Source organism: Giraffa tippelskirchi, chromosome 11 (genome assembly GCF_054371585.1).
Source record: "Giraffa tippelskirchi isolate mGirTip1 chromosome 11, T2T-mGirTip1v1.2.pri, whole genome shotgun sequence".
In the NCBI taxonomy this organism is placed as follows: domain Eukaryota; kingdom Metazoa; phylum Chordata; class Mammalia; order Artiodactyla; family Giraffidae; genus Giraffa; species Giraffa tippelskirchi.
Window position 1 is genome coordinate 60,806,001 of NC_137285.1, and position 26,670 is coordinate 60,832,670.

Sequence of the window (26,670 nt, forward strand, 5' to 3'; positions counted from 1 at the left end):
GTTGAAGTAAGCATTTTACCAGCATTTGTGGAAAATCAGTGTTACCAAGTGGCACTCGTATAGTTAGAATGTTTTAGCCACTAATAATAAAACCCATTCACTCTGACTAATACTTGAACAACTGGGAAATTTATTATATCATATAACAAGGAAGTTCAAAGGGAGGACAAGGTTGATAGATGCTGTTGCACAACAATGTCATGAAGGATCCAAGGTTCCTTCAATCTTTACTCTGTCATCCTTCAGACAGAGCTTCTTCCTTCAGAGAACAGCTTCATCCTTGGGCAAGAAACAGATGATAGCAAAAAACCTTGGCATCACAATCCACACATGCCAATATCCAGAGAAAGAAGACCACTCTTAGGAACGAGGAAGGATTTCTAAGAACCCTGGCACAAGTGGTCACATTCCTAATTTGGAACCAATTGCTGAAAAGAGAATAGAATAATTATAATTAGTTTAGACTGGTCATCTGAGGTGTATTAAATGTCAGAGTCAACTATTTATACTAAGATTTTGCTTTTGTTGAGACTTCCTCAGTTTCCCCTTAAAATGCCTGTAAGTTATGATGTCATAATAATTGACTGATATCACAAAGGAGGTACTGCATAATCTTTCTGCTCATCTCTTTTGGTGAAGAGCTTTTTTCTTCTCCCATGCCATGAACCATAACTGAGGTACTACTGTCCTTCTGTGAAGACCTAGAAGGAAACAGATATCTGAATACCTGGCTTGTAAATCAAACTTATAAAGTGATGGAAATGTCTGGGAGAGAAATAAATTCACACTAACTATGCCATACACATGTGAAACAGTTTAATCACATGTAAGTCAGTATGATTAAGGTTTAGAATTAATGGTGTAAGTACTTACTGTTGAACTCAAGGGAGTAGGGGGTGTGAGAGGGGACATTGTGACCTGACTTGATTTCAGAAAGACAGATAGTTAAATTATGCAATGACATTTATCTAGCATCACAATAAAGACTACAAGGACCAAGCAATTAAGGGGTGATGGGTAGCAATTTCAGGTGATGAGTTACAGTGCACTTATCCATCAGCAGGCCTGGGTTAATTGTGCCACAGATATAACAGGGGAGGGCCTATATCTTTCATTCTTAAAAGAAGTTAAAGAAGTTCAAGTCCTACCAAAGATCACTACTTCCAGGCACCAAAACTCACTAGCAGACTTGAGTCTCCATTCCTGACAGGCGAAACAAAGGTGCTGACAGAGCTTGAACTATTAATTAGTGCAAAAATGCCTGAAAGCACCCAAAAAAGTTTTTATTTGGTGAGGTTATTTTTTACATGTGCTAAACGGGAGAATCTTTGCAGTTCTAAAGTGAAAAAAGAATACAGTGAAATTTATGGACCTTGTCCATCAACAGAGGAATGGATAAAGATGTGCTACATAGATATACAATGGAATATTACTCAGCCATAAAAAAGAACAAAATAATGTCATTTTCAGTAACATGGATGGACCCAAAGATTGTCATACTGAGTGACATTAAACAGATAAAGACAAATGTTATATTATATTGCTTATATGTGGAATATAAGATAATGGTACAAATGAGATCTTATTTACAAAATAGAAATAGTCACATATTGTAGAAAACAAACTTATAGTTACCAAGGGGGAGATGCAGGAAGGGGTAAATTGGGAGTGACATATATACTCTACTATTTATAAAACAGATAACTAACAACTTACTGTATAGCACAAGGAACTCTATTCAGTCCTCTCTAGTGAGCTATATGGGAAAAGAATCTAAAATAGAGTGAATATGTGTATATATGTAACTGATTCATTCTGCTGTACAGCAAAACTAATACAACATTGTAAATCAACTACACTCCAATAAAACTTAATTAAGAATATATAAAGCCTCATTTTCCCTTGATAACTCTAATTGATTTCATTAGATACTTATAGCAGTGGTAGTCAAACTTTTCTGATCATAATGCACAGTAAGAAATACATTTAATATGGTGACCCAACACCCACACATCACTTTATATTTTCTAAAACTGAACCAAAAACTCATAAAACAATAGTTAAACTTTCTAAGTACATGCTAGTCCTACTCCATTTCATTTAAAAACAAGTGCTGATTGACACTCACTAAATTGATTCCATGACCTACTAGAGGATCTGACTGGCAGTTTGACAAGCATTGTTCTAAGGTCAATGGATAAGGAGTCCCTTAACACAAATCACGCCTCTGCTCCTCCATAACAGACAATGGTGGGAAGGAGATCACAGGTGGGCAATGGTGAGAAGTGGCTGGCAGGATGACTGAGTCCTCAGTTTCATTCTCCCTTTTAGCCTCTGGCCTAAGGGAGACAAAGCTCTTCTCTTAACTTTATGTGGCCTAGTTAATTTAAATAAGATTTTACCAAAGGCTGAGGGATGACAAGACGGAAGTGAACAAGAATAAAATGAGCCTGGAAGATCTTTTGTTAAGATAAGACTCATTCATCTACAGCTTTGGTGGCTAGGCCTGGCTGCCTCCCAGTTACAGAGGTCATCCTCTTTCTTCCTTCCAGAAGGGCCTTGAAATGAATTCTCAAGAAAACAACAGAGTAACTCCCAGCCGAATACCTGTAGATCCCCCTCCTGGCCCTCTAGTCTCTGGTCTCCTATTTCTTTCTCACCTCTTCTCTGACACTTAGCACAGTAAAGACCAGCTCCTCAGGGGGCACCCTCACCCCTAAAGTCAGCAGGATGATCTTGCCCTGTGGCTTTATCCTTCTGAGTTGATTAACGCAAAAGCTTAACATCCTTGGAAGAGATGTACATAACGAAGTCTTTTGTGAGTTCTCGAAGGACTGATTAAAATAAATACATTCAAATTTCCAAAAGCGGGTACATTTACTCTGGCCCTTCTGAAAGAATACTGTGATAAGCTCAGGTGGAATAGACACATCATTAGAACAGCAAAAACATCATGCTTCCCAATTTTAACTTTTTTTTTCCTTCCTGAGAGTACCGTCTTGTGAAGTCCAACTTACTGTACCTTAAAGGACAAGTTTCTTGTTCTCTCTGAATCCCAGTTTATTAATCCATAAGATGGACCTAAATAGAACTCACAAGTTTGTAAAAAAGGATTAAGTGAGCTACCTAGATAACACGTATGATTCATTTAGCTAATGATGAGTACATGGCAGCTGCTGCTTATCTTAGGCTGGCTGGCTATAGACTAAGAAAGCAAACACTGTAAACTTCTTGTTTAACAAAAGAAACCTTAGGTTGCCTGATACTTCCTGGTCTGAGGTTTTCTTTGGGAAGCTTTCAACATGCCTGTTATCTAGAAGGATCCTGCTAGCGTTCAGTTGCTTCAGTTGTGTCCGACTCTTTAAGACCCTGCCAGGCTCCTCCGTCCACGGGATTCTTCAGGCAAGAACACTGGAGTGGGTTGCCATGCCTTCCTCCACGGGATCTTCCTGACCGGGGATCGAGCCTACGTATCCTGCATCTCCTGCATTGGCAGGTGGGTTCTTTACCACTGAGCCCCTTGGGAAGCCTCATCTGAAAGGATACCACTATCTATATTCTGGTCTGCTCTCTCCTGCTATAACAGAAGTCTGATTGTAGGTGCAGTGCATAGAAAAGAAAACAAAAGGGCAAATACAGGATTTCATATGTTTCTTTCAATTCTTTCTAGGAATAGAAAGAAAAATGCCCAGTTTAGTGCCCCTAGGGGCTGAGACCACTGCAAGAGGCCTTGTGCCTCCAGTCCACCTCCAGCCTACCAAATTTGTGACGCCAGATGGATTTCCTAAAGTAGAGTTCTGATTGTATAACTTCATTGCTGAATAAATGACCTTAGCTCCCCACAACCTACCAAAGAAACTTGGAACCATATTCTTTTGGTATTGGGTATAACTATATGAAGGAAAAGGGTCTAACTTGCTTTTGTTTTGTGAAATAAAATTCATGTTTTATTTTATGCAAGACAGGAAAAATTTAAGCATGAAACGCTGTCTTTGCCCTTTGGCCTCCTCCCTCCCCTCTACTGGGCATCGTGTGTCGGCATCATGCATCAACCACAGCTCCCCATCAGCAGAAATACCTGCTCAACCATAAAGAGGAACATTCTCCTGGCATCAACAATGTGACTCCTTAAATAATAGCATTCCTTCTTGATCTTGTAAGGGGTCACAATGACCCACCACTTTGTACTTGCAGATCTGGATTGTGTAAACTGCCAATAATACATTATTTAATGTACAGCCTTCTGTCTCAAAATAACCTACAAAACTGGGTTTGGCCCTCTAATGAGTGGGACATTTCTCAGAGCTTTCTGAGAGGTTGTTCATGGGTGATAGTCCTCAAACTGGCTCGAATAAAATTTTCCATTTTTTTCTTAAATCAACTAATTATTCACAATGTCTTTTAAACAAAAAAATGTTTACTTTTTTTGTTGGAGTCAGTTTGCTTTTTATATTAGAAAATTTTTATTTCTTAAACAATGGTAGGTATAAGTGCTTTGTTTTTATTATTATCCTTGTGGTAAACTATATACAACAAAAAAATTTACCATCAGTGACATTTAGTGTATTCACAGTTTGTATAACCATCACCACTATCTAGTTTCTGAATATCTTCATCATCCTGAAGAGAAATTCTGTACCCATTAAACAACTACTTCCTGTTTCTCCCTTCCCCCATTCCCAATCTTAGGGAATCAGTAATCTGTTTTATGTTTTTAGGACTTTGCCAACTCTGGTTATTTTAATAAATGAATCATTAAATATTTGGCATTTTGTGTCTAGATTCTTTCACTCAGCACAATGTTTACAAAATTCCTATATGTTGTAGCATGCACCATTCTTTTTTTTACCATATGGATATACCATCTTTTGTTTTGGAGAACTGGGTTATTTCCACCTTTTGGCTATTGTGAATAGTGCTGCTATGAATATTTATATACCTGTTTTCCGTTCTTTAGGTTATATATCCAGTAGTGGAGTTGCCAGATCTCATGTCTAACATTTTGGGAAGCTGACAATCTGCTTTGCAAAGTGACTACCATTTTACATTCCCACCAGCAGTGTTATTTCTCAGCATCCTTACAAACATTTGCTATTTGACTTTTTGATTATAACCATCTTAGTGGGTATGAAGTATTACCTTATTGTGAGTTTGATTTGCATTTCTAATGACTATTAGTCATCTCTAATGACTATTGACGTCATTTAGTTTTGCATGTTCTTGTTGGTCATTTGTATGTCTTCTTTGGAGAATTGTCTACACAGATCCTTTGCCCATTTTTAATTGGGTTATCAGTCTTTCATTATTCAGCTGATAGTTTTCTATATATTCCAAATACAATACTCTTAGCAAATATATGATTTGCAAATGTTTTCTCCCGTTTTGTGGATCATCTTTTCACTTTACTAACAGTTTCATTTGAAGCAGAAAAATTTTTAATTTTGATGAGGTCCAACTTATCTATTTTCCTTTTTTGCTCATGCTTTTGGTGTCACATCTAAGAATCAATTGTCAAACTTGAAGTCAAGAAGATTTACCTCTATTTTTTCTAATGCTTAATAAATTTAGCTATTAAATTTAGGTCTTTGATCCATTTTGAGTTAATTTTTGTACACAGTGTGAGATAAGGATCCAACTTTATTCCTTTACATATGGCTATTCAGTTGTCCCAGCATCATTTGCTGAAAAGACTATTCTTTTCCCATTGAATGGTCTTGGTACTCATTTTAAAAATAAGCTGACCATAAACATATGGGTTTATTTCAATTTAATTTACTCCTAAGTATTTTATTCTTTTTGATGTCATTATAAGTAAAATTGTATCTTAATTTCATTTTCTGACAATTCATTGCTAATATATTAAAATACATTTGAATTTTGTATATCAATCCTGCATACTGCAAATTTACTGTACTAGTTTATAGTCTCTACTTTTGGATTTTGGGGGGAGTGCTTTTTTTTTTTTTTGATTCTCTACATACAAGATCATGTCATCTGTGCATATGGTTTTACTTCTTCCTTTCCAATCTGAATTCCTTTCTTTTTGTTGCTTAATTCCTCTGTTAGAACCTCTAGCATAATGTTGAATAGAAGTAGCAAGAGTGGATATCCTTGTTTTATTTCTGATCTTAGGGGAAAATCATAGTCTTTCACCATTAAGTGCACTGTTGGCTGTAGGCTTTTCATAGGTGCTTCTTATTAGGTTGAGAAAGTTCCTTTTAATTTACTAGTTTGCTAAGTGTTTCTATCATGAAAGGATGTTGGATTTTGTCAATGCTTTTTCTGCTTCTATTGAGATGATCATGTGGTTTTTGCTTTTTTAAAAAACTGAAGTATAGTTGATCCATTCCAGTATTCTTGCCTGGAAAATCCCATGGACAGAGAAGCCTCGTAGGCTACAGTCTATGGGGTTGCAAAGAGTCAGACAAGAACTGAAGTTACTTAGCATGCATGCACACAAAGTTGATTTACAATGTTAGTTTCAGGTGTACAGCAAAGTGATTCAGTTATAAATATATATGTAGATATCTACATTCTTTAATTCTTTTCTATTATAGTTTTTTCTACAAGATATTGAATATATTGTACTTCCTTGTGCTATACAGTAAATCCTTGTATATTATCTATTGTATATATGATAGTGTACATGTTAATCCCCTACTCCCAATTTATCCCTTTCCCCTCTTTCAAGGAACTCAATCCTGAATATTCATTGGAAGGACTGATGATGAAGTTGAAGCTCCAATACTTTGGGCACCTGATGCAAAGAGATGACTCATCAGAGAAGACCCTGATGCTGGGAAAGATTGAAGGCAGAAGGAGAAGGGGACAACAGAAGAAGCGTTTGTGATGAACTGGTACTAATTCTTCTTTAAATGTTTGGTAGAATTCATCAGTGAAGCCATCTGGGGTATGGCTTTTCTTTGTGGGTATAAACAGCAGGAAAGAGAGCAGGGCACAACCTTTGAAGGAATGACATAGTCATAGGACATGACAAGAACTGGTCAGAACCATCTAGGTCCAAGATGACAGAAGATTCCACTTCCAGTGAAACTTGAGCCTCATTATACACTCATTGTAATACATTAGCATCTAAATGACACAGCCACCAGTACCAGGACAGTTCTGGAGCTAACCATAAAACGTCAAAAAGTGGGTGATGGCCCCTGAGATAGGATCATTCTCCCACTCACTAGCCCATGAAATTACTCAGCCCATAAAAATTAACCACACCGAGGCAGGGCCTCTCGCCTTCTGAGATGGCCCACATTCTGCGGATGTGTTTCTCTCTAAATAAATCCACTTTGTCTCTTGTTGAATTCTGAGACAAGACATCAAGAATCTGAGCTTCATTAAGTCCTGAGAACAAGTGTGTGATCTCAATTAAAAGATCGTGGGTTCAAGTCCCAGTTTGAATTGCAGTTTCAGGTATTTTTTATTACCAATTCAATATGCCTACTATATGTCTATTAAGATTACCTTTTCTTCTCGAGTTAGTTTTGGTAGTGTCTTTATAATAATCTGTCCATTTCACCTGTTATCTAATTTATTTAATTTATTGGCATATAATTGTTCATAGTATTCATTTATAATCCTTTTTATTTCTGTAAGGCCAGCAAGAATATCCCCTATTTCATTTCTGATTCTAGTAATTTGAGTCTTTAAAAATTTTTTTCTTGGCTAGTCTAGCTAAAGATTTGCCAGTTTTGTTGATCTAGTCAAAGAACAAGCTTTTGTTTCCATTTATTTTCTCTACTGTTTTTCTATTCTCTACTTCATTAATTTCCTCTCTAATCTTCATTATTTTCTTCCTTGCTTGCCTAAGATTTAATTTGCTCCTGCTTTTCCAGTGTTTTAAGATAGAAGGTTAAGTTACTGATTAAAGAGCTCTCTTTTAATTCAGGCATTTTCAGCTAAATTACATTCTAAGTGCTGTTTTAGCTATATTCCATAAGTTTTGGCATGCTGCTTCATTTTCATTCATCTCAAAGTATTTTCTAACTTCACTTTGGCTTTCTTCTTTGACCCTTTTGGTATTTATGAGTCTGTTTTTTAATTTACTTATGAATTTCCCCATATTCTTTCTGTTACTTATTTCTAAATTCATTCTTTTGTGAAACAAAATTCATATTTTATGGCAAGACAAGAAAAATTTAAATAAAATTTTCTCTTCCTTTTTTCTCCTCTCTCCCCGTCCTGCACATTGTGTATCTGCATTTGCATCAACCAAACCTTCCCTACTGGCATAAATTCCCACTCAAACACTAAGAGCAACATTCTCTTAAGACAACTCCTTAAAGACAACATTCTTTCTTGATACAGGGCCACACTCAGAACTGGATTATGTAAAATGTCAGTAATACATCTTTTGATGTATAGCCCTCTGTCTCAGAAAAATTCCTATACAACTGTGTATTGACTTCTGACAGGCAGAACAGTTCTCAGAGCTTCCTGAGATACTCTTTCTGGGTTATGATCCTCAAATTACGCTCAAATAAAAATTTCCATTTCTTTTCTTAGATTGACTGATTTTTCTTGACACTTTGTCTGAGAACGTATTTTGTATTATTTCTAACCTCTTAAATGTATTGAAGTTTATTTTATGGCTTAGCATATAGTCTATCCTGGAGAATCTTCCATGTGTATTTGAGAAGACTGAATTCTGCTGTTATTGGGTGGAGTGCTCTCTCTCTATCTATTAGGCCTAAGTGGCTTATAGCATTGTTCAAGTCATCAATTTCTTTATTGGTCTTCTATCTAACTGTTCATTTTTGAAAATGGAGAAGTCTCCAATCATTATTGTAGAACTACTTTTCCCTTCATTTGTCAGTTTTTGCTTTATGTATTTTTGGTGATCTGTTGTTGGATGCATATATGTTTACAATTGTCATAGCTTCCTGATAGATTGACCCTTTTATCATTATGAAATATCCTTCTTCATCTCTAATAACATTTTAACAGACTTTGTCTATTTTGTCATATTAGTCATTTTAGTTTCTTTAGATGTTTGCGTTACATATCCTTTTCTTTTCCTTTACTTTCTATTTATTTGTGTTTTTGAATATAAAGTGTCTAGTTTTATTATAGTTTCTTCTGTAGACAATATATAGTTGAATCCCTTTAAAAAGTCCAGTTTGACAGTGTCTGCCTTTTGATTGGATTGGTGCATCCATTCACATGTAAGGTTACTGGACTACATTTACATTTGTCATTTTTGTTTCCTATATGTCTCATGTGTTTTTTGTTTCTTTAACTATTTTTTAGTGCAAAAACACACAAAAAGGACTGTATATGTTTCAAGAGGGGTAATCTTAGTTGTTCCCAGCTAGTATATGCTGGTTTTTCAACCCAATGTTGAATACAGTATTATGGATACGAGATGATGAATACGGTAGTCTTACCCAGTGGTTCTTAAATGCGGAGTAAGATCAGCAGAGGCAGCATCACCTGGGAATTTGTTAGAGGAAAAAAGTTAATCTCTGTAATCAAAGTTGATTTTGAATCCCAGCTCTACATTTATAGCTGTGTGATTTGGGGGAACTCAGTAAACCATGGAGCCTTTTTCCTTCATTTAATAAGCCTGTCTCACAGTGTGGTTGTGAAAGCTGTAAGAGACCAAGTGAGATACATAAATACTACTACCAGCTCAGGACTTCTCCAGTGTTAATTTTCTTTCTCACTGCCACAAAATAACAAGAGCTTCTCCCTATTTTCTCTGTAGTTTCAGTGTAACTACCAGCAGGTTAAATTACTTAACTTAATTAAGTTAAACCACTTAAACTACTTCTCATTTTAGCAATTATTGAGAGGGACAAATGCAGAAACAGGAATAGGAATAGAAAACATGAGGTTGTGTGGTAGGTTAGCAGAGAAAAAGAGAAATTCAGTCTGAACTCATCTCTCAAGTTGCCCAGAAAAATTAGCTGGCAGTTTAAATATCACTCTGGATGCTGATATATGCTCAAGGTCTGAAATTATAGCAATTAAAAAAACTCACTATTTCTCTGCATTTTTAACTTTTACTGAGAGCACAGCAATAATCCTGTGCGGTAGACAAGGCAGGCATTATTATCTCCATTTTGCAGGGACCTAAATCTCAGAGGGATTAAGTGACTTTTGGTGGGAAAGCTGGGACTGAAGCCATGTCGGTTAATTGCAAATTACACTTACCACAGTATTTGAGCTCTAAAAATAAAGGTCATATGGAAAGGATAAAGGTCATGCTATGTATCTCAACAATACTATTGAATGAATAAATATCTGATTTACAAGTAAAAATCTTGTTACAATGAACATCATTGCAGAGATCCTAGTTAAGTGAATATCGATGTATTTGCAATACAGGAGTTGAGGGTAGGAAGTGTGTATGTGGATATTTGTTCTGATTAAAAGTTTAAACAAGAGGCATAATGTTTCTGAAGTCTTCATAATTTGAATTGACTATACACAGACTTTATGGTGGTACATATATTGTTCTACTACACCATTTGATGGAGAAGGCAATGGCACCCTACTCCAGTACTCTTGCCTGGAAAATCCCATGGACTGAGGAGCCTGGTAGGCTGCAGTCCATGGGGTCGCAAAGAGTTGGACACGACTGAAGCGACTTAGCAGCAGCAGCAGCACATTATTTGAAGGTATCACTGAGTAGAATCCATGTACAGATTAGGCCATGTTTAAGTATACTAGACTACATTGCTCAATCTCCTTAGCATGCTAGACCATAAGATTTTGAGGGCAGAGCCCTGTTTTTGAATGAACTATCATTCAAAGTGAATAAATTTTGAATATCACTAATGAATGAATAAATACATGAATCTGTGAGTGAAAGTATTTTCTTTAAAATCATTCTTTGTTTACTCCTCTCTTGTCAAAAGCATCTTTCTCTATTTCTGACCCTTTGGAGGTTAGAAACAGACCTATTCTCTTCTGCTGGTCGAAAATATTTCCATCTAATCACCTCACATTTGTGAGAATGGCCATCATTAAAGAATCAACAAATAACAAATGCTGGAGTGGGTGTGGAGAAAAGAGAACCCTTCTTTACTGTTGGTAGGAATGTAAGTTGATGCAGCCACTATGTACAACAGTATGGAGATTCCTCAAAAAATTAAAATATAATTATCATATGATCCAGCAATTCCACTCCTGGGCATATACCAGGACAAAACTATAATTCAAAAAGATACATGCAACCCTTGTCCAAAGCAGCACTATTCACAATAGCCAAGACCTAGATGCCCACTGACAGAATAATGGATAAAGAAGTCGTGGTACATATATACAACAGAATATGTATCATGAAAAGAATGAAATGATGCCAATTGCAGAAATATAGATGGACCTAGAGATTATCATACTAAGCAAAGTAAGCCAGAAAGAGAAAGACAAATACCATATGATATCACTTATTTGTGGGATCTAAAATATGACACGAATGAACTTATGTATGAAACAGAAAGAGACTCACAGACATAGAGAACAGAGTTGTGGTTGCCAAGGGGGAGGGGGTGTGGGGGGGTCGATGGGCTGAGAGTACAGAATTAGTAAATGCTAACTATTATATATAGAATTGGATAAACAACAAGGTCCTACTATATATACTGTTTATCAATAAACCATAATGGAAAATAACATGGAAAAGAATATGTAGATATATGTACAACTTAATCACTTTGTGTATAGCAGAAATCAACACAACATTGCAAATCAACTACACCTCAGTAAAATAAATTTAAAACAAACAACCAAAAAAACTAACAAAATATTTCCACCTAAGCCCAGACTAAATTTCTTCCAGAACCTCTTTTCCCTCTACCACTGGTTTATCCCCTAAGTAACAGTTCATAATGACTCTCAGTCATTCAGACCCTGTGTCGGGACCCTGAACTGCTCACGTAAATTTGCTTACCACCACTTTCATTATCCTACTCAGTTCTTATGAACCAAGTTTCTGATCAAAATCAGCCCATTCAAGGTTCTTTCTGGTGCTCCCTGTTTCCAAGCTTTTTATTTCTTCAACACCTTTCATGCATTCATTATATTGCTACATATTTAAATAGAGAATGATTAGTCAATTAAACAAACAAAAAAAAAGCAACAATACGTATTGCTAATAAATGGTGTTGGAAATAATTTCCCTTTCAGGGTAAAAGAATGAAGGAAATGTGAAAAAAAGAAATTTTTCTGAATATCTCCTTTGTGTCAGTTACTTTCCAAGCATTTAATTTTCAAAAGTAAATTCAAGTAAGGCAGACAGAGACTAATTGTTCCTAAATATCCATTCTTCTCTCCTTTGAAAAATAACAGGACTTTTGGTAGGCATGTGACTGTACAGATAAGGTCTACATTTCCCAGCCTCTCTTACAGGTAAGCACATCAAAGTGATATGAGCAGAGTAGATACACAGAACTTACAGACGGTGGAAATTCCCAGGTGACCCAGTGGTTACGACGCTGCGCTTTCACTGCTGAGGGCCTGGGTGGAACTAAGATCCTGCAAGCGGCACAGTGTGGCCAAAAAACAAAAAAGGACTTGTAGATGGTATTCTGCAAGGGAAGAAATATGCCTTCCTGTTTGCTTTTTCCTCTCCCCGCTGAACTGTTAACTTTCAACTTGGGCCACATGGATGAAAGCAACACATTATGAATGGCAGAATAGTAAGATTGAGAAGGGAATGGCTACCCACTGCAGTATTCTTGCTGGGAGAATTCTATGGACAGAGGAGCTTGGTGGGCTACAATCCCTGGAGTCGCAAAGAATCAGACGTGACTGAGTGACTAACGCTAATACCACAGAGCCTGTGCGTCAGCCCTGGACGGTATACAATGGGACTGCTGCATGAGTAACAAATAACTTCTACATTGTTTATGCCTATTAGTGAAGTCTCATTATAGTTTCTGAGTCAAGTTTTTGCTTAACACCTTGTACAACCTATGTGAGTGGCATTCCCTGGAGTTGTGCAACTTGGCAGTTTTGAACTCACCTTCCGACTAACAGAGTAAGGTGAAGACAAGTTCAGAAAAATTAAAAACGTCTCTGAAGTCAAACTATTAAGTGATAAGGTGAGACTGAACCCAGACATACATGATGCCAAACTGTGACAACACTAGATTCTACCTTAGATTTTCACTCTGTGCAATGTTATCCAGAAGAAAAGTTCCACTACTTATAGTAGATATACTGTTATATCTACCACCGTGGGTAAGAATCCCTTAGAAGAAATGGAGTGGCCCTCATAGTCAACAAAAGAGTCTGAAATGCAGTACTTGGGCGCAATCTCAAAAATGACAGAATGATCTTGGTTTGTTTCCAAGGCAAACCATTCAATATCACAGTAATCCAAGTCTATGCCCCAACCACTAATGCTGAAGTAGCTGAAGTTGAATGGTTCTATTAAGACCTATAAGACCTTCTAGAACTAACACCAAAAAAAGATGTCCTTTTCATCATAGGGGACTAGAATGCAAAAGTAGGAAGTCAAGAGATACCTGGACTAACAGGCAAATTTGGCCTTGGAGTACACAATGAAGCAGGGCAAAGGCTAACTCTCTTGGCAAAGAGTTTTGCCAAAAGAATGCATGGTCATAGCATACACCCGTTTCCAATAACACAAGAGAAGACTCTACACATGGACATCATCACCATGGACATGGTCAATACTGAAATCAGATGATTATATTCTTTGCAGTCTAAGATAGAGAAGCTCTATACAGTCAGCAAAAACAAGACCTGGAGCTGACTGTGGCTCAGATCATGAACTCCTTATTGCAAAATTCAGATTTAAATTGAAGAAAGCAGGGAACACCACTAGGCCATTCAGGTATGACCTAAATCAAATCCTTATGATTATACAGTGGAAGTGACAAATAGATTCAAGGGATTAGATCTGATAGACAGAGTGCCTGAAAAACTATGGACAGAGGTTCGTAACTATAGAGGAGGCAGGGATCAAAACCATCCCCAAGAAAAAAGAGATCCAAAAAGGTAAAATGGCTGTCTGAGGAGGCCTTACAAATAGCTGAGAAAAGAAGAGAAGCTAAAGGCAAAGGAGAAAAGGAAAGATATTCCCATTTGAATGCAGAGTTCCAAAGAATAGCAAGGAGAGATAAGAAAGCCTTCCTCAGTGATCAATGCAAAGAAATAGAGGAAAAAAATAGAACGGGAAAGACTAGAGATCTAGGAGATGGAGAAGGGCAGGGAAGCTTGATGTGCTGTAGTCCATGGGGTTGCAAAGAGTCAGACATGACCAAGTCACTGAACAAGAGCAAGTTATACTCTTACAGTGTAATGGAAGTGGTTTCAATTCCTACTTAAAACCAGCAATAATGGCTGCATGGGTATCAAAAAAAGTGAGTGTGCCTAGGACATGTGCTGTTTTAGTGACAGCAATGGTAATAAGGAATCCAATTTGATTGTACGGCTGTACCTCTGTAAGGACACTGTATCACTGCGTGCAGATGTAATGTCATCTTTCCTTCCTAACTCTCTTGTTTCCCTCCCTGGACAAGCTCCTTTTTCCCATCTGTTCCCCACAAGAAACCACAGGGCTGAGCGCGCTCCAAGGAGAGCAACACTTGACATTTAAAAAGGTTAAGGACAGGGAGGGGCTCAATGAGTGTGCAGCTGAGCAAGAGTAAATCTGACATTCATTTTGGAGAGAGAGAGAAAAGGAGAGTTAACAGTTACTGAGTGTCTACTATGTGCTAATTCCTGTGCTAGGCTTCCAATGTATATTGTGTCATTTAAACTTTTCAGCAACCACAGGAGGCAGGTATTGTTTCCACTTAATCAGTGAGAAAACAGACTCTAATACAAAGTCCCCCACCAAGTGACAAAGCAATGGTTTGAAACCAGGTTTGGCTTCAAAATCCATGTTCTTTCAGTTATACCCTGAGGCCTTAAACTTGTTAAAACTGTCTTTTCTTGTTTTCAAATACATTCTCTCCTCTATATTACTCTGAAGAGCACCTTGTTACCTTAAGAAATTTTCCAGGCCTTAATGTGTTTGACAGGACCAATAAAATATTCTGCAGCACTCAGGGAACTCAGCTGATCTTTTGTCACAGTGCAATGAAAGGTGCCAGTTGGCAACAAGATAAGGAGCTTAAGCCAGAATGCAAATTCACATACTACTTCCTCAAGAGACAACGCTCTACTATGGAAAAAAACAGTGAACTGAACAGTGTGTTCAGTGACATGATTGATTTCATTCTCTTTGCCAACTGATCATAGTTTGTTGACCTGTACTGTTCTGATCACTGTGCTTTGGAAGAAAATAGAGTGCATTTTCATAATCCCATTTGGAACACCTCTACAATGAGAACTCATTACTCCATTTTCACTTTGTAAATTGAAAAGAAAGAGAAATGCTAAGTTTCAAAAGAAAATGCGTAGTCTGATATAAAGTAAAAACATTAATCAGGATTCATCCATTGATTGAGTCATTCATCCATTCATTCAAGACTAATATACAAAGGGAGATATTTAGGACAGTCTCTGCCTTCCTCCCAGAAGGAAATGAGGTAGTGAAAGTCTTAGCTGCTGAGCCGTGCCCGACTCTTTGGGACAACATGGACTGTAGCCTGCCAGGCTTCTCACTTCATGGAATTCTCCAGGCAAGAATTCTGGAGTGGCAGGAAAGCACCAATTAAGAAAGAAAATCATTACAGTGAAATGTGATTATCATTGATTCCTCTTTTTCTTCCCGCATCAATGGATCAGCATATTCTTTAGGCTCTCATCTTCAAAACATAACCAGAATTTTCACTTCATCCTTCTACCCAGGGCAACTGCACTCACTTGAAGTCCAGAGGATGTCATCTGCATTTCAGTCTCCTTGAATGGGGTCCTGCGACCACAGCTCTCCAGCCTGCACTTCCTCCTGTATCTCCCTAACCGGAGCTACTGTCGTCTCCTCGTTTCCACTCTTGCTCACCACACGGTGTTCACACAGCAGCCAGTGTCTCTCTGCTACTCAAAGTCCTCCAATGGTTTCTCATCCCACACAGAAAGTCCTTACTGTGGCCTGCAAGCCCCACCTTATCTGAAGTAGGCAACAAGGTCATTTTCTAAATATGACAGGGGATAGGCTGAGTCGGGGACAGGAACAGCATTGTGAGCGACTGGAACAGTCACACATCGAGAGGAAGGGGAAGGGTTGTCGACAGGGAAAAGGGTTGTCGGGGACCCAAGACCCAACTGAGATCACTGATTTCTAATAGTTCCAGCCTGAAACGTGCAGTTTTCTCTAACCACACCATGAGGGTAAGGGTCATTGTAAGGGTACAGAAAAATGCACAGTAGTGTTTGCTGCAAACCAAATTCTTCCAATACTTAAAAAAAACAAACATTTATCATTTCTCCTGATTCTACGCGTCAGCTGGGTGGGTCTTCCGTTCTGGGCAAGCTCACTTGGACTACATGGTCTCGGATGGCCTTTTTAAAAAATACTTAATGGTTGGTAGCCAGGTTGTTCTGCAGAGACCGCAGCTGGGCCTTCTTATTTCCCCTTCAAATCACGGCTCCTCCCCAGCAGGCTAGATCAGGCTTCTTCAGGACATGAGCTCAGCGTTCTGAGCTGAGTGAGCCCACGTGTGCCAGCATCTTTTAAGTCATTGCCCAACTTGCTAATGTCCTTTGATGAAAGCAAGTCACACTATCAAGCCCAGAGTCGGTGTGAGAGGGGGACAACACATGGTCATTACACAGGCAGGAGTGAAAAAATGGGGGCAAGTACTACTACAAAGGGTAAACTGCACACTGAAGTAGGTTTAGGGTTTTCTGAGCATGCTCAGAGAAGGCTAAGGCTTCAAGGAAGTACAGAGTTTTGGTGAAAAAGTATGTTGTTCACATGAAACAACCATGAGCTGCAGCTGAAAAGGAAATGAGATAGGGGTGTTTACAGACTGGGAGAAAATGACGTTACAATTCAGGGGCCCATTCGAACATGGTCGGGGGAGATGTTCCCACACAAACAAAAAACTCTTGGCCACCAGCTGGGTATCCTAAATTTAACTTGATTCACAATTGGAAAGGTTAACAGCTCAGTCTTACAAGACTCCCACCACCCCTTCAGATGCCAATCACAATTACGTTCACTGAGTCTAAACCTGACATTGAAGATGTCTGAAAGAATAAGGAACAACAAAGTGATATAAATTGAACACATGAAGCATAATGTTATAAAGCAATGTAACCTCAATAAAAAATAAAGTTTAAAGAGGTGACATAGGGCTTCCCTGGTGCTCCAGTGGTTAAGAATCTGCCTTGCAATGCCAGGGACACCAGTTTGATCTCTGGCATGGGAAGATTACACAGCCGCAGAGCAACTTAGCCTGTGTACCACAACTGCCGAGCCCACACACCTGGAGCCTGTGCTCTGCAACAGGAGAAGCCACCTAAAGAGAAGCCTGCACGCCGCAAGGAAGAGGAGATCCCACTAACCACAGCTACAGGAAGTCTGGGAGCAGCAACAAAGACCCAGTTCAGTTCAGTCGCTCAGTCATGTCCGACTCTCTGCGACCCCATGAATTGCAGCACGCCAGGCCTCTCTGTCCATCACCAACTCCCAGAGTCTACCCAAACCCATGTCCATCGAGTTGGTGATGCCATCCAACCATCTCATCCTCTGTCATCCCCTTCTCCTCCTGCCCCCAATCCTACCCAGCATTAGGGTCTTTTCCAATGTGTCAACTCTTCGTATGAAGTGTCCAAAGTATTGGAGTTTCAGCTTCAACATCAGTCCTTCCAATGAACACCCAGGACTGATCTCCTTTAGGATGGACTGGTTGGATCTCCTTGCAGTCCAAGGGACTCTCAAGAGTCTTCTCCAACACCACAGTTCAAAAGCATCAATTCTGCGGCGCTCAGCTTTCTTCACCGTCCAACTCTCACATCCATATATGACCACTGGAAAAACCATAGCCTTGACTAGACGGACTTTTGTTGGCAAAGTAATGTCTCTGCTTTTAAATATGCTATCTAGGTTGGCCATAACCTTCCTTCCAAGGAGTAAGCATCTTTTAATTTCATGGCTGCAATCACCATCAGCAGTGATTTTGGAGCCCAAAAAAATAAAGTCTGACACTGTTTCCACTGTTTCCCCATTTATTTCCCATGAAGTGATGGGACCAGATGCCATGATCTTAGTTTTCTGAACGTTGAGCTTTAAGCCAACTTTTTCACTCTCCTCTTTCACTTTCATCAAGAGGCTCTTTAGTTCTTCATTTTCTGCCATAAGGGTGGTGTCATCCGCATATCTGAGGTTATTGATATTTCTCCCGGCAATACAGCCAAAAAATAAAAGAAATAAATAAATCTTTAAAATAAATAAGTAACATAAACTGAAAAAAGCACTTTTTATTTTAGAAATAAAAAACATAGCAATCAAACTTCAAACAAAATTACTTGATGGATTTAACAGATTAGACACAGACGGAAAGAGAATAAAACAATATTGACACCTTACTGTTGCTGTTCAGTCACTAAGTCGTGTCCAGCTCTTTGCAAACTCATGGGCTCCAGCACACCAGTTTTCCCTGTCCTTCACTATCTCCCGGAGTTTGCTCAAACTCATGTCTATTGAGTTGGTGATGCCATCCAACCATCTCATCCTCTGTTGCCTTCTTCTCCTTCTGCCTTCAATCTTTCCCAGCATCAGGGTTTTTTCCAATGAGTTGGCTCTTCGCTTCAGGTGGCCAAAGTATTGGAGCTTCAGCACCAGTCCTTACAATGAAAATTCAGGATTTATTTCCTTTAGGATTGACTGATTTGAACTCCTTGCAGTCCAAAGAACTCTCAAGAGTCTTCTCCAGCATCAGAATGAAAAAATATCCATTCCTCAGTGCCCAGCCTTCTTTATGGTCCAACTCTTATATCCGTACTAGTTGAGACTTTACTAGGTTTGCTATATTGACAGCTTTTGTTCTATTTTATTCCATCTGAATTTTGAAACTCCTAGATAGTTGAGACCCAATAAACTGATTCACACCTCTCATGCTATCTTTTAACTGATAAATTTTAATTAAAACTGATGATTGCACCATACAAGACAACAGTGTCAGAGAAATACAATTTTTAAAAAGTTTTCATTACAAGGCAAAGTTGAGGACTGAAATTTGTACCTCTGACAAATCCCTCAGGTGCTAGTATCTCCAGAATAAACTAGACGCAGCTGACTTCATTAATGACTCCCCTGTGACTCTTGCACTCTTGGGCAGAAAGAGGAATCAGTCTAGGAAGAAAGCAAGTTCAATTTTTATTCTGACTTTGGGGTTGATAAAATTTTCCACTGGGAAATTTTTAAACCAGCAAAGTGCCACCTATGATAGGCCCCTAGTCAAAGGCAACTATCAAATATAGAATTAATGGTTTATTAGACTCAGTACCATATTTGGAAGGACTCACTGATTTCCACTGATCACTAGTAGTCTTGAATCTGTGATGAGACATGAAAAATAAGGTCTGTAGAGTTTTTCATAAAGCTGATTTAGAGTACGGGTTCTTTATGAATTTTTGCAGGGTTTTCTTTTTATTTTATTTTGGGGGTCAAAATATAACTTTTAAGTGAAATGAGGCCAATAGAAAATGGCAGTTGTTTTTGGTTTTGTTTCATAGATTGGTGAAAATTTTAAATTGCTGTCATGTTGATTCCCCAAATTACTTTGAAAATCTAGATTGATCCTCAAAGTTCAAAAGACTGGGACCATCATCAATGTTGTCTACTATTATTTATTCATCGAACAAATATTATGAGGGCCCACTATGTGCTAAAAAATGGCCACAAATAAGAAAATGACTGCACTGCATGCCCTCCTGCTTACAGTAAGAAAGGGACACGTTTACCAGTAGTTACTAACAAGTTAAGTAGTGTTAGTTCTTCTGGGAACAGATGTGAGGGAAGGCTTGCTTGTCTGGGGAATTAATCTCTTAGTGAAAGAAGAAATGAACCTGAGCTGCCTTGAAAATGAGGCTTCCCTGGTGGCTTAGGGGTAAAGAATCTACTGCCACAAAGGAGAAGCGGGTCCCTGGGTTGGAAAGAGCCCCTGGAGAAGGAAACGGCAACCCACTCCAGTATTCCTGCCACAGAGAGAGCATCCTGACAGGCTACAGTGCATGGAGTCACAAAGAGCTGGACACGACTTAGTGACTGAGCACATTCCCATGCCTTGAAAATGCACAGGTATTTGATGAGGGAAAAGGAATGGAGGCAAGAGAAATTTTACTCCAAGGAATTTTAAATAGTTCTAGATGTCCAGAGCTGGGGTATCCACTAAAGACTAAGATAGGGTGAGAATGAAAACAGGTAAGTCAAGATAAAAGAGGTTTTGTAGGCTAAGCTAAGGACTTTTTTGGTGCTAACAGTAAAGAACCCGCCTGCCAATGCAGGGGACTTAAGAGATGTGGGTTTGATCCCTGGGTCGGCAAGAGCCCCTGGAGGAGGGCATAGCAACCCACTCCATTATTCTTGCCTGAAGAATCCCATGGACAGAGGAGGCTGGTGGGCTACAGTCTACAGGGTCGCCAAGAGTCGGACACGACTGACTCGACTTAATACACCCACAAGGACTTTTTAAAAAAATAATTGTGATAAAAACACAAAAGAAAAGTTATCATTTTAACCATATTTAAGTGTACAGTTCAGTAGTGTTAGGTATATTCATGCTGTTGTGAACTAAGCAGGCTGGGATTAGAGATTTAGGAAGACTGTTTTAGAAAGTAAGGGTCACAGGAGGTAAGGGCTGTAGGCTAGAAGGACTGGAAGAGATTAGACTTGAAGGCTTGTGGGAGTGACGTGACTCCAGCCAGGTTTCTCGCTTGGTAGCAGAGATTTTTGCCAGAGGGGAACTCAACATACCACTGGCTGAGTACCAAGCCTACGTGGGCCAGCTTTTCAGGGACGGATTACAGATTTGAAGCTAGCAGACCACATCTAGCCAGGAGGAATTTCCTTATCCCCTGCAACTGAAATAAACTTTTCCCGAAAAATCAAAGTATTTGGAAACACTGCAACCATAGTCCCTCAGGGAAACAATGAGAACTCACTTCACTGAAACAGAAACAACTCCCCCCACCCCCCCAAAAAAAACCCATCGCCCTCAAAACACCTTTTTATCAATGCATAAGAATAAGAAATTTATGGAAAAGTGCACTAGTTAGTGTACAGCTTGATGGAGGCACACAAGGCGAACGTATTCCACTAACCAGCAGCTTTTAACAACAAGCAGAACATAACCAGGATCTTCGATGTTACACTTATTTAATTTTAATCCTCGAGGTAGATCACACTACTGCCTCCATCTCAAATACGAGGAAGTATAGACAAGTCACAAGGCTAAACATTATTACTGAAACTGGTATAGGAACCTAGGACCGGCTGTCTAATCCCAAATCCCACAGGCTTGGGGTTTGAGAAGAAACAGGCTTGAAAGTGACACAGTGAGTTTAGCTTTGAATGACGCTGAGTGGGCGTCCGCTTCCAAGGAAACCTACTTCCGGACTTCAGAGCCTCGGGAACCATCATTACCAGGAGTCCGCACCTCAGATACCAGCGTCAGCACTTCCGGAGCTCGGCCTCTCAACTAGCGGCATTCTGCACAGCCTCCCCACACACGAGGGCGCTGTCGCAGGCACAGTCGGACGCTTGCCTCTCTCTGTTGTCGCGATATTCTTGAGGCCGGAAGAACGTAATGTCGAAGGTCACGTAGACAGCGCGTCCCGCCCCGCACGCCTAAGTTCTCGCGCGAATTACACATCAATCCTTTTGGCTCTCTGAGCGGCATCATGGCGGTCGGCAAGAACAAGCGCCTTACGAAAGGAGGCAAAAAGGGAGCCAAGAAGAAAGTGTAAGTGGCAACTGTTGCGGCCTCCGCTTTGGGGGACCCCTACCGGAGTCGGCGAGCGGCTTCTGAGCCGCAGAGTAAGCCCGATGGCGAGGATTCTAGTTGGATTGCGCTGACCGTGCGGGGTTGGTAAACTGCGAACCGCCGCCTGCGGAGGCCGGTGCTGCTTTGAGGCGAGCTGACTGTTTTTCCCCTGGCCTTCTGGGCCTAATGCGCGCCCCTTTTGAGTCAGATTTCTGTCGCGAGTCGGACAGGAGTTGTGGGATCATAGGCTTCTTAAATTCCACGGATAATACCTCGCTAAGATCTGGAGATGAGAATGGCACTTTTGTGGTTGACTCAGGACCCGGCGCCCCGCCGCTGCTTGGGCCGGATGGAAGCTGGAAGTTCCCAGTAAGCTAGCACGAGGTCCTAAAGTGTGCGGGTTACCAGTGTGTGTCTTCACGAAACAGTAAAAGTGAAGCGACAGTGGTTGTCCGGAGGCAGTGTTTTGAAGGACCGAGGGTGTGGGGAGAGGGTATATGTTCGTGGCAGAATTAATTGACCGGAGTGTCAGGTCTGTACAAGGACCTGGTGAGAAGAGCTAGATTTACGTGTGCGCCCCTCACCTCACCGAGAGGAATTTAGTTAGCCTTTTAAAGTAATTAGAATGAGGAAAGTTCAAAGTAATTACGTGATTTTAAAACTTAAGCATGTTTTTAAATCCAGGGTTGACCCATTTTCTAAAAAAGATTGGTATGATGTGAAAGCACCAGCTATGTTCAATATAAGGAATATTGGAAAAACATTGGTCACGAGAACTCAAGGAACCAGTGAGTATCTTATTCTTCGTTTTTGTTTTTCTTCATTGAGACATGCTTGTATCTTGGTCTGCTGTCCGTTCCGTGGTGGGATATTTAAGGAAACGTCAGCTTTGATTGCGACTTTGGCCCCATTGGGGACTCTTTGTCTTACAGCGCTTGTGGAAGCAAGATGGTACTTAAGAATTACCAGTAAAACGTGCATGGTTAGTTTTGAGCTTCTGATAAGCACTGTCAGTCATTGGTGACCATATGGGTTTGGTTAACAAAAGTTAAGGTCTTCATAATTTTCTTAATGCTTGAACATTAACCTAGCTGGCTTGACTTTGCTTATGTTGTTTCTAACGTTAACAATTGATTCTTGTTTTATAGAAATCGCGTCTGATGGCCTCAAAGGTCGTGTTTTTGAAGTGAGTCTTGCTGATCTGCAGAATGATGAAGTAGCATTTAGAAAATTCAAGCTAATTACTGAGGATGTTCAGGGCAAAAACTGCCTGACTAATTTTCATGGTATGGATCTTACCCGTGACAAAATGTGCTCCATGGTCAAAAAATGGCAGGTGAGAAGAAAATGCATGGGGCTGTAGTGTGCATGACCAAAGATGTCATGATTTAATGTCAGGAAGGAGCATATTGTGCAGTTGAGGTTTAGATTTCTTTTTAAGTCTGTGATATTTTCTGGCTGCTGTTGAGTGTGGACTCTTAAACTTGAGCAACAGCAGTGGTGGTGGTGGTCAGTTGCTCAGTTGTCCCCAAACTCTTTTTGTGACCCCATGGACTGTAGCTGGAAAAGCTCCTGTCCATGGGATTTCCCAGGCAAGAGTATTGAAATGGGTAGCCATGTCTTTCTCCAGGGGATCTTCCCAACCAGAAATCCAACGTGTGTCTCCTGCATTGCAGGTGGATTCTTTGCCAATAAGCCACCCAGAAAGCCCTTAAACTGAGTTCAGGACTTAATATTGGATTTATCATCAAAGTTTTTTTTGCTGCATGAATTAGCACAGGTTTGCAGTTTTGGCTTTGCCTGTCCTCAGAACACCTTTGAACTTCAAAATCTTGTGAATTTTATCGTGAAAGGGGGGATTGGGCTAGTTTTGATTGTCTATTGTACTATACAATAGGAGAGGCAGAGCCTCTGGAGTGAGATTGAAATTTTGTTTCCTTTTCCCAGTTATAGTTTCTGAAAAGTAACTTTAGTTCAGTCCAGTCCAGTTGCTCAGTCCTGTCCAACTCTTTGTGACTCCATGGACTGCAGCACGCCAGGCTTCCCTGTTCATCACCAACTCCTGGAGCTTGCTCAAACTCATGTCCATCGAATCAGTGATGCCATCCAACCATCTCATCCTTGCAGTCCCCTTCTTTTCCAATGAGTCAGTTCTTCACATCAGGTGGCCAAAGTATTGGAGTTTTAGCTTCAGCATCAGTCCTTCCAGTGAATATTCGGGATTGATTTCCTTTAGGATGGACTGGTTGGATCTCCTTGCAGTCCAGAGGACCAGAGGACTCGAAGAGTCTTCTCCAACACCACAGTTTAAAAGCATCAATTCTTTGGTGTTCAGCCTTTGTGGTCCAACTCTCACATCCATACATGACTACTGGAAAAACCATAGCTTTGACTAGACGGATCTTTATCGGTATAAAAGTAACTTAACAGCTTGCTAAGCCTTGCGTTTTTTTAAATCTGTAAAATGTAGCTAAGAACATTAGCTCATGGAATCAGGATGAAATAAAAAATCCATGAAAACATGCTTTGTACAGAACTTGTTAACAGAAAGCATTTGCTACAAGTTAGTTTTAACTACAGGAAATGACATTGGTTCAGATACCATTTGGGAATGTTTTGTGTGTGGGAATGAATGATGACAAAATGTTTCGGTCCCAAATGATAATAATGATTATACCGTTACATTTCTGACATTCCCCTAAGGTTTTATAGTTGTATTTCTGGAAGTATTTTAAGGCTTTTCAACTATGATTGCATTATATTCATTTTTTGAAGTAAAGGCATAAAATTTAAAAAATGCAAAAAGGGCAGATCTTTTTGAATTTAGGTAGTGTTAAGACTATGGATTTTTAAAAATATGTTTTAGCTGTGAAATTGAATATTTAATCCTTATCGGGGCTTTGGTTTGGAACATAAAGGACATTTTAAAGTATATGTGTTTGGTGTTTTTACATTAGATGTCAGTTTTGTAGTCTCTTAGAACGCATTTTTTGTTTACTTGCAGAGTTAAAAAATTGATTGGGGGAGGAGCAGATTGTCAAAGAGGGGATTCTTTGCAGATAGTGATAATGAGGCTAGAGAAGCTACTTGGGTTGGGGGAGAGACCGCCGAGAGGACTCAGTGTTCATTAAATTAGATATGGAGGATAGTAAGAATTCAAGATGACTGTTGGTAAGTTCACTTCAAGGACATTAACTCTGTAAATTAAATAGCCCATTTATATTATACTTGATACTGTGTAATGAATACTTGACCTTCCACTTCTTTAAAATTAGGATTTGAGGGATAAAAATCGATAACTTTAAGTCTGGTATAACCGACAGTGTCATTTTTTTCACTAGACCATGATTGAAGCTCACGTTGATGTCAAGACTACCGATGGTTACTTGCTTCGTCTGTTCTGTGTGGGTTTTACTAAAAAGCGCAACAATCAGATTCGGAAGACCTCTTATGCCCAGCACCAGCAGGTGCGCCAGATCCGCAAGAAGATGATGGAAATCATGACCCGAGAGGTGCAGACAAATGACTTGAAAGAGGTGGTCAATAAATTGTAAGTGTTTTCCTTACAATACAACCCTCAGATAAGGAAAAGCATGTGAGACAAGGTGCGGTCAGAACTCGGTTTAAATTCTATGAAACTGTCTAGCGGCATCTCTTGAAATGAAAGCATGTTAAGTGTTCAGTAAATGTTACTTGATGGTTTCTCATTTGGGCAGTTAGTGAGACTTGAAGCTCAGGACTCGTCTTTGCCTTAGAAATACACTGAGTTGACAAACCTTTCACAATTAAGTATGGGAATAAATGATGACAAAATGTTTCGGTCCCATATGATGTCCGATGATAAAACTTAACATTTTTCTGATGTTCCCTTGCAGTTGCTTAGAGCTGTGTTTGTAAAACGCATAAGGCTTGGATTCAGAAGGCTCAAGTGCTGATTTTGCTACTAAGTAGCTGTATAATTCAAATTATTTAACCATCACCTATGAATGGGCAATAATAGAATGAGGATAATTGTGGGTTAAATGAAGTGTAGGTTTATTCTAACTTATCATTACTGGTTTGCAGGATTCCAGATAGCATTGGAAAAGACATAGAAAAGGCTTGCCAATCTATTTATCCGCTCCATGATGTCTTCGTTAGAAAAGTAAAAATGCTCAAGAAGCCCAAATTTGAATGTAAGTGAAGTCACAGGGTTTCTGAAAGAAAATTGTGTAGAAAAGTAGAAAAGTACATTGTTTGCTGCTGGGGTTTGTTTCTTTTTTGAGTCCAGATGTTGCTTTTTTTCCTCCTGTCTTCCCTATATAGTATTATAGAGTACTGATAATATGTTTCAAGATATGGTAGGCTGTAACTAACAGTTTTTTCCTTCTTTTTAGTGGGAAAACTCATGGAGCTACACGGTGAAGGTAGTAGTTCTGGAAAAGCTGCTGGGGACGAAACAGGTGCTAAAGTTGAACGAGCTGATGGCTACGAGCCACCAGTCCAAGAATCGGTTTAAAATGCAGACTCTTAATGGTGACAAATAAAAGATCTTATTTGTGGTATTTTTTTCCTGATCATTCTTTTTAAATAACCTGACAGCTTGTTTAAGATGTTCTGATTTGTGGTGAAGTTTTCCTACCTTTTGTGTGTATTTTGTTTTTTTATTTACTAAGTAGCCGAGAAAGGGTAAGATCTATTTTAAGTAGGAATGGTCTGGAAGTATTATAGATGGTGAATAAAAGGAAACCCTTTCTTTACATGGTTGAAGTTTTAAAAGTGAAAGTCACTCAGTCATATCTGACTCTTTGGCAAGAAGATTGGA

At 39.3% G+C, this 26,670-nt stretch overlaps 2 protein-coding genes, 1 long non-coding RNA gene and 2 other non-coding genes across 6 annotated transcripts in view; 4 read left to right on the top strand and 1 right to left on the bottom strand.

The window, feature by feature from the left end:
- The window catches only part of LRBA (LPS responsive beige-like anchor protein), an 803,036-nt gene extending 781,254 nt beyond the window's left edge, over nucleotides 1–21,782 (bottom strand). Inside the window, exon 1 of the mRNA XM_081543943.1 lies at nucleotides 21,540–21,782. The gene's annotated coding sequence lies outside the window, so the exon portion shown is untranslated. The remainder of the gene's footprint in view (nucleotides 1–21,539) is intronic.
- Nucleotides 638–10,278, top strand: LOC145526959 (uncharacterized). Its single transcript, XR_014069352.1, has 3 exons — nucleotides 638–826; nucleotides 3,367–3,496; nucleotides 6,692–10,278. It is a non-coding gene; the product is annotated as an uncharacterized LOC145526959 (long non-coding RNA).
- On the top strand, nucleotides 21,760–26,410 carry RPS3A (ribosomal protein S3A). 2 transcript variants are annotated; one of them, XM_081544049.1, is made up of 6 exons: nucleotides 21,760–22,235; nucleotides 22,551–22,654; nucleotides 23,015–23,202; nucleotides 25,208–25,416; nucleotides 25,932–26,041; nucleotides 26,243–26,410. In XM_081544049.1, the coding sequence occupies exons 1-6, from the start codon at nucleotides 22,156–22,158 to the stop codon at nucleotides 26,362–26,364; spliced, it is 813 nt and encodes a 270-aa protein (XP_081400175.1). In that variant the 5' UTR covers nucleotides 21,760–22,155; the 3' UTR covers nucleotides 26,365–26,410. The 2 variants fall into 2 exon arrangements, with proteins under 2 accessions (XP_081400175.1, XP_081400176.1); XM_081544050.1 differs by having other exon boundaries at nucleotides 21,760–21,845.
- On the top strand, nucleotides 24,494–24,561 carry LOC145528052 (small nucleolar RNA SNORD73). Its single transcript, XR_014070126.1, has one exon. It is a non-coding gene; the product is annotated as a small nucleolar RNA SNORD73 (small nucleolar RNA).
- LOC145528051 (small nucleolar RNA SNORD73) lies at nucleotides 25,663–25,732 on the top strand. The gene has a single exon (XR_014070125.1). It is a non-coding gene; the product is annotated as a small nucleolar RNA SNORD73 (small nucleolar RNA).
- Nucleotides 26,411–26,670: the final 260 nt, after the last annotated feature.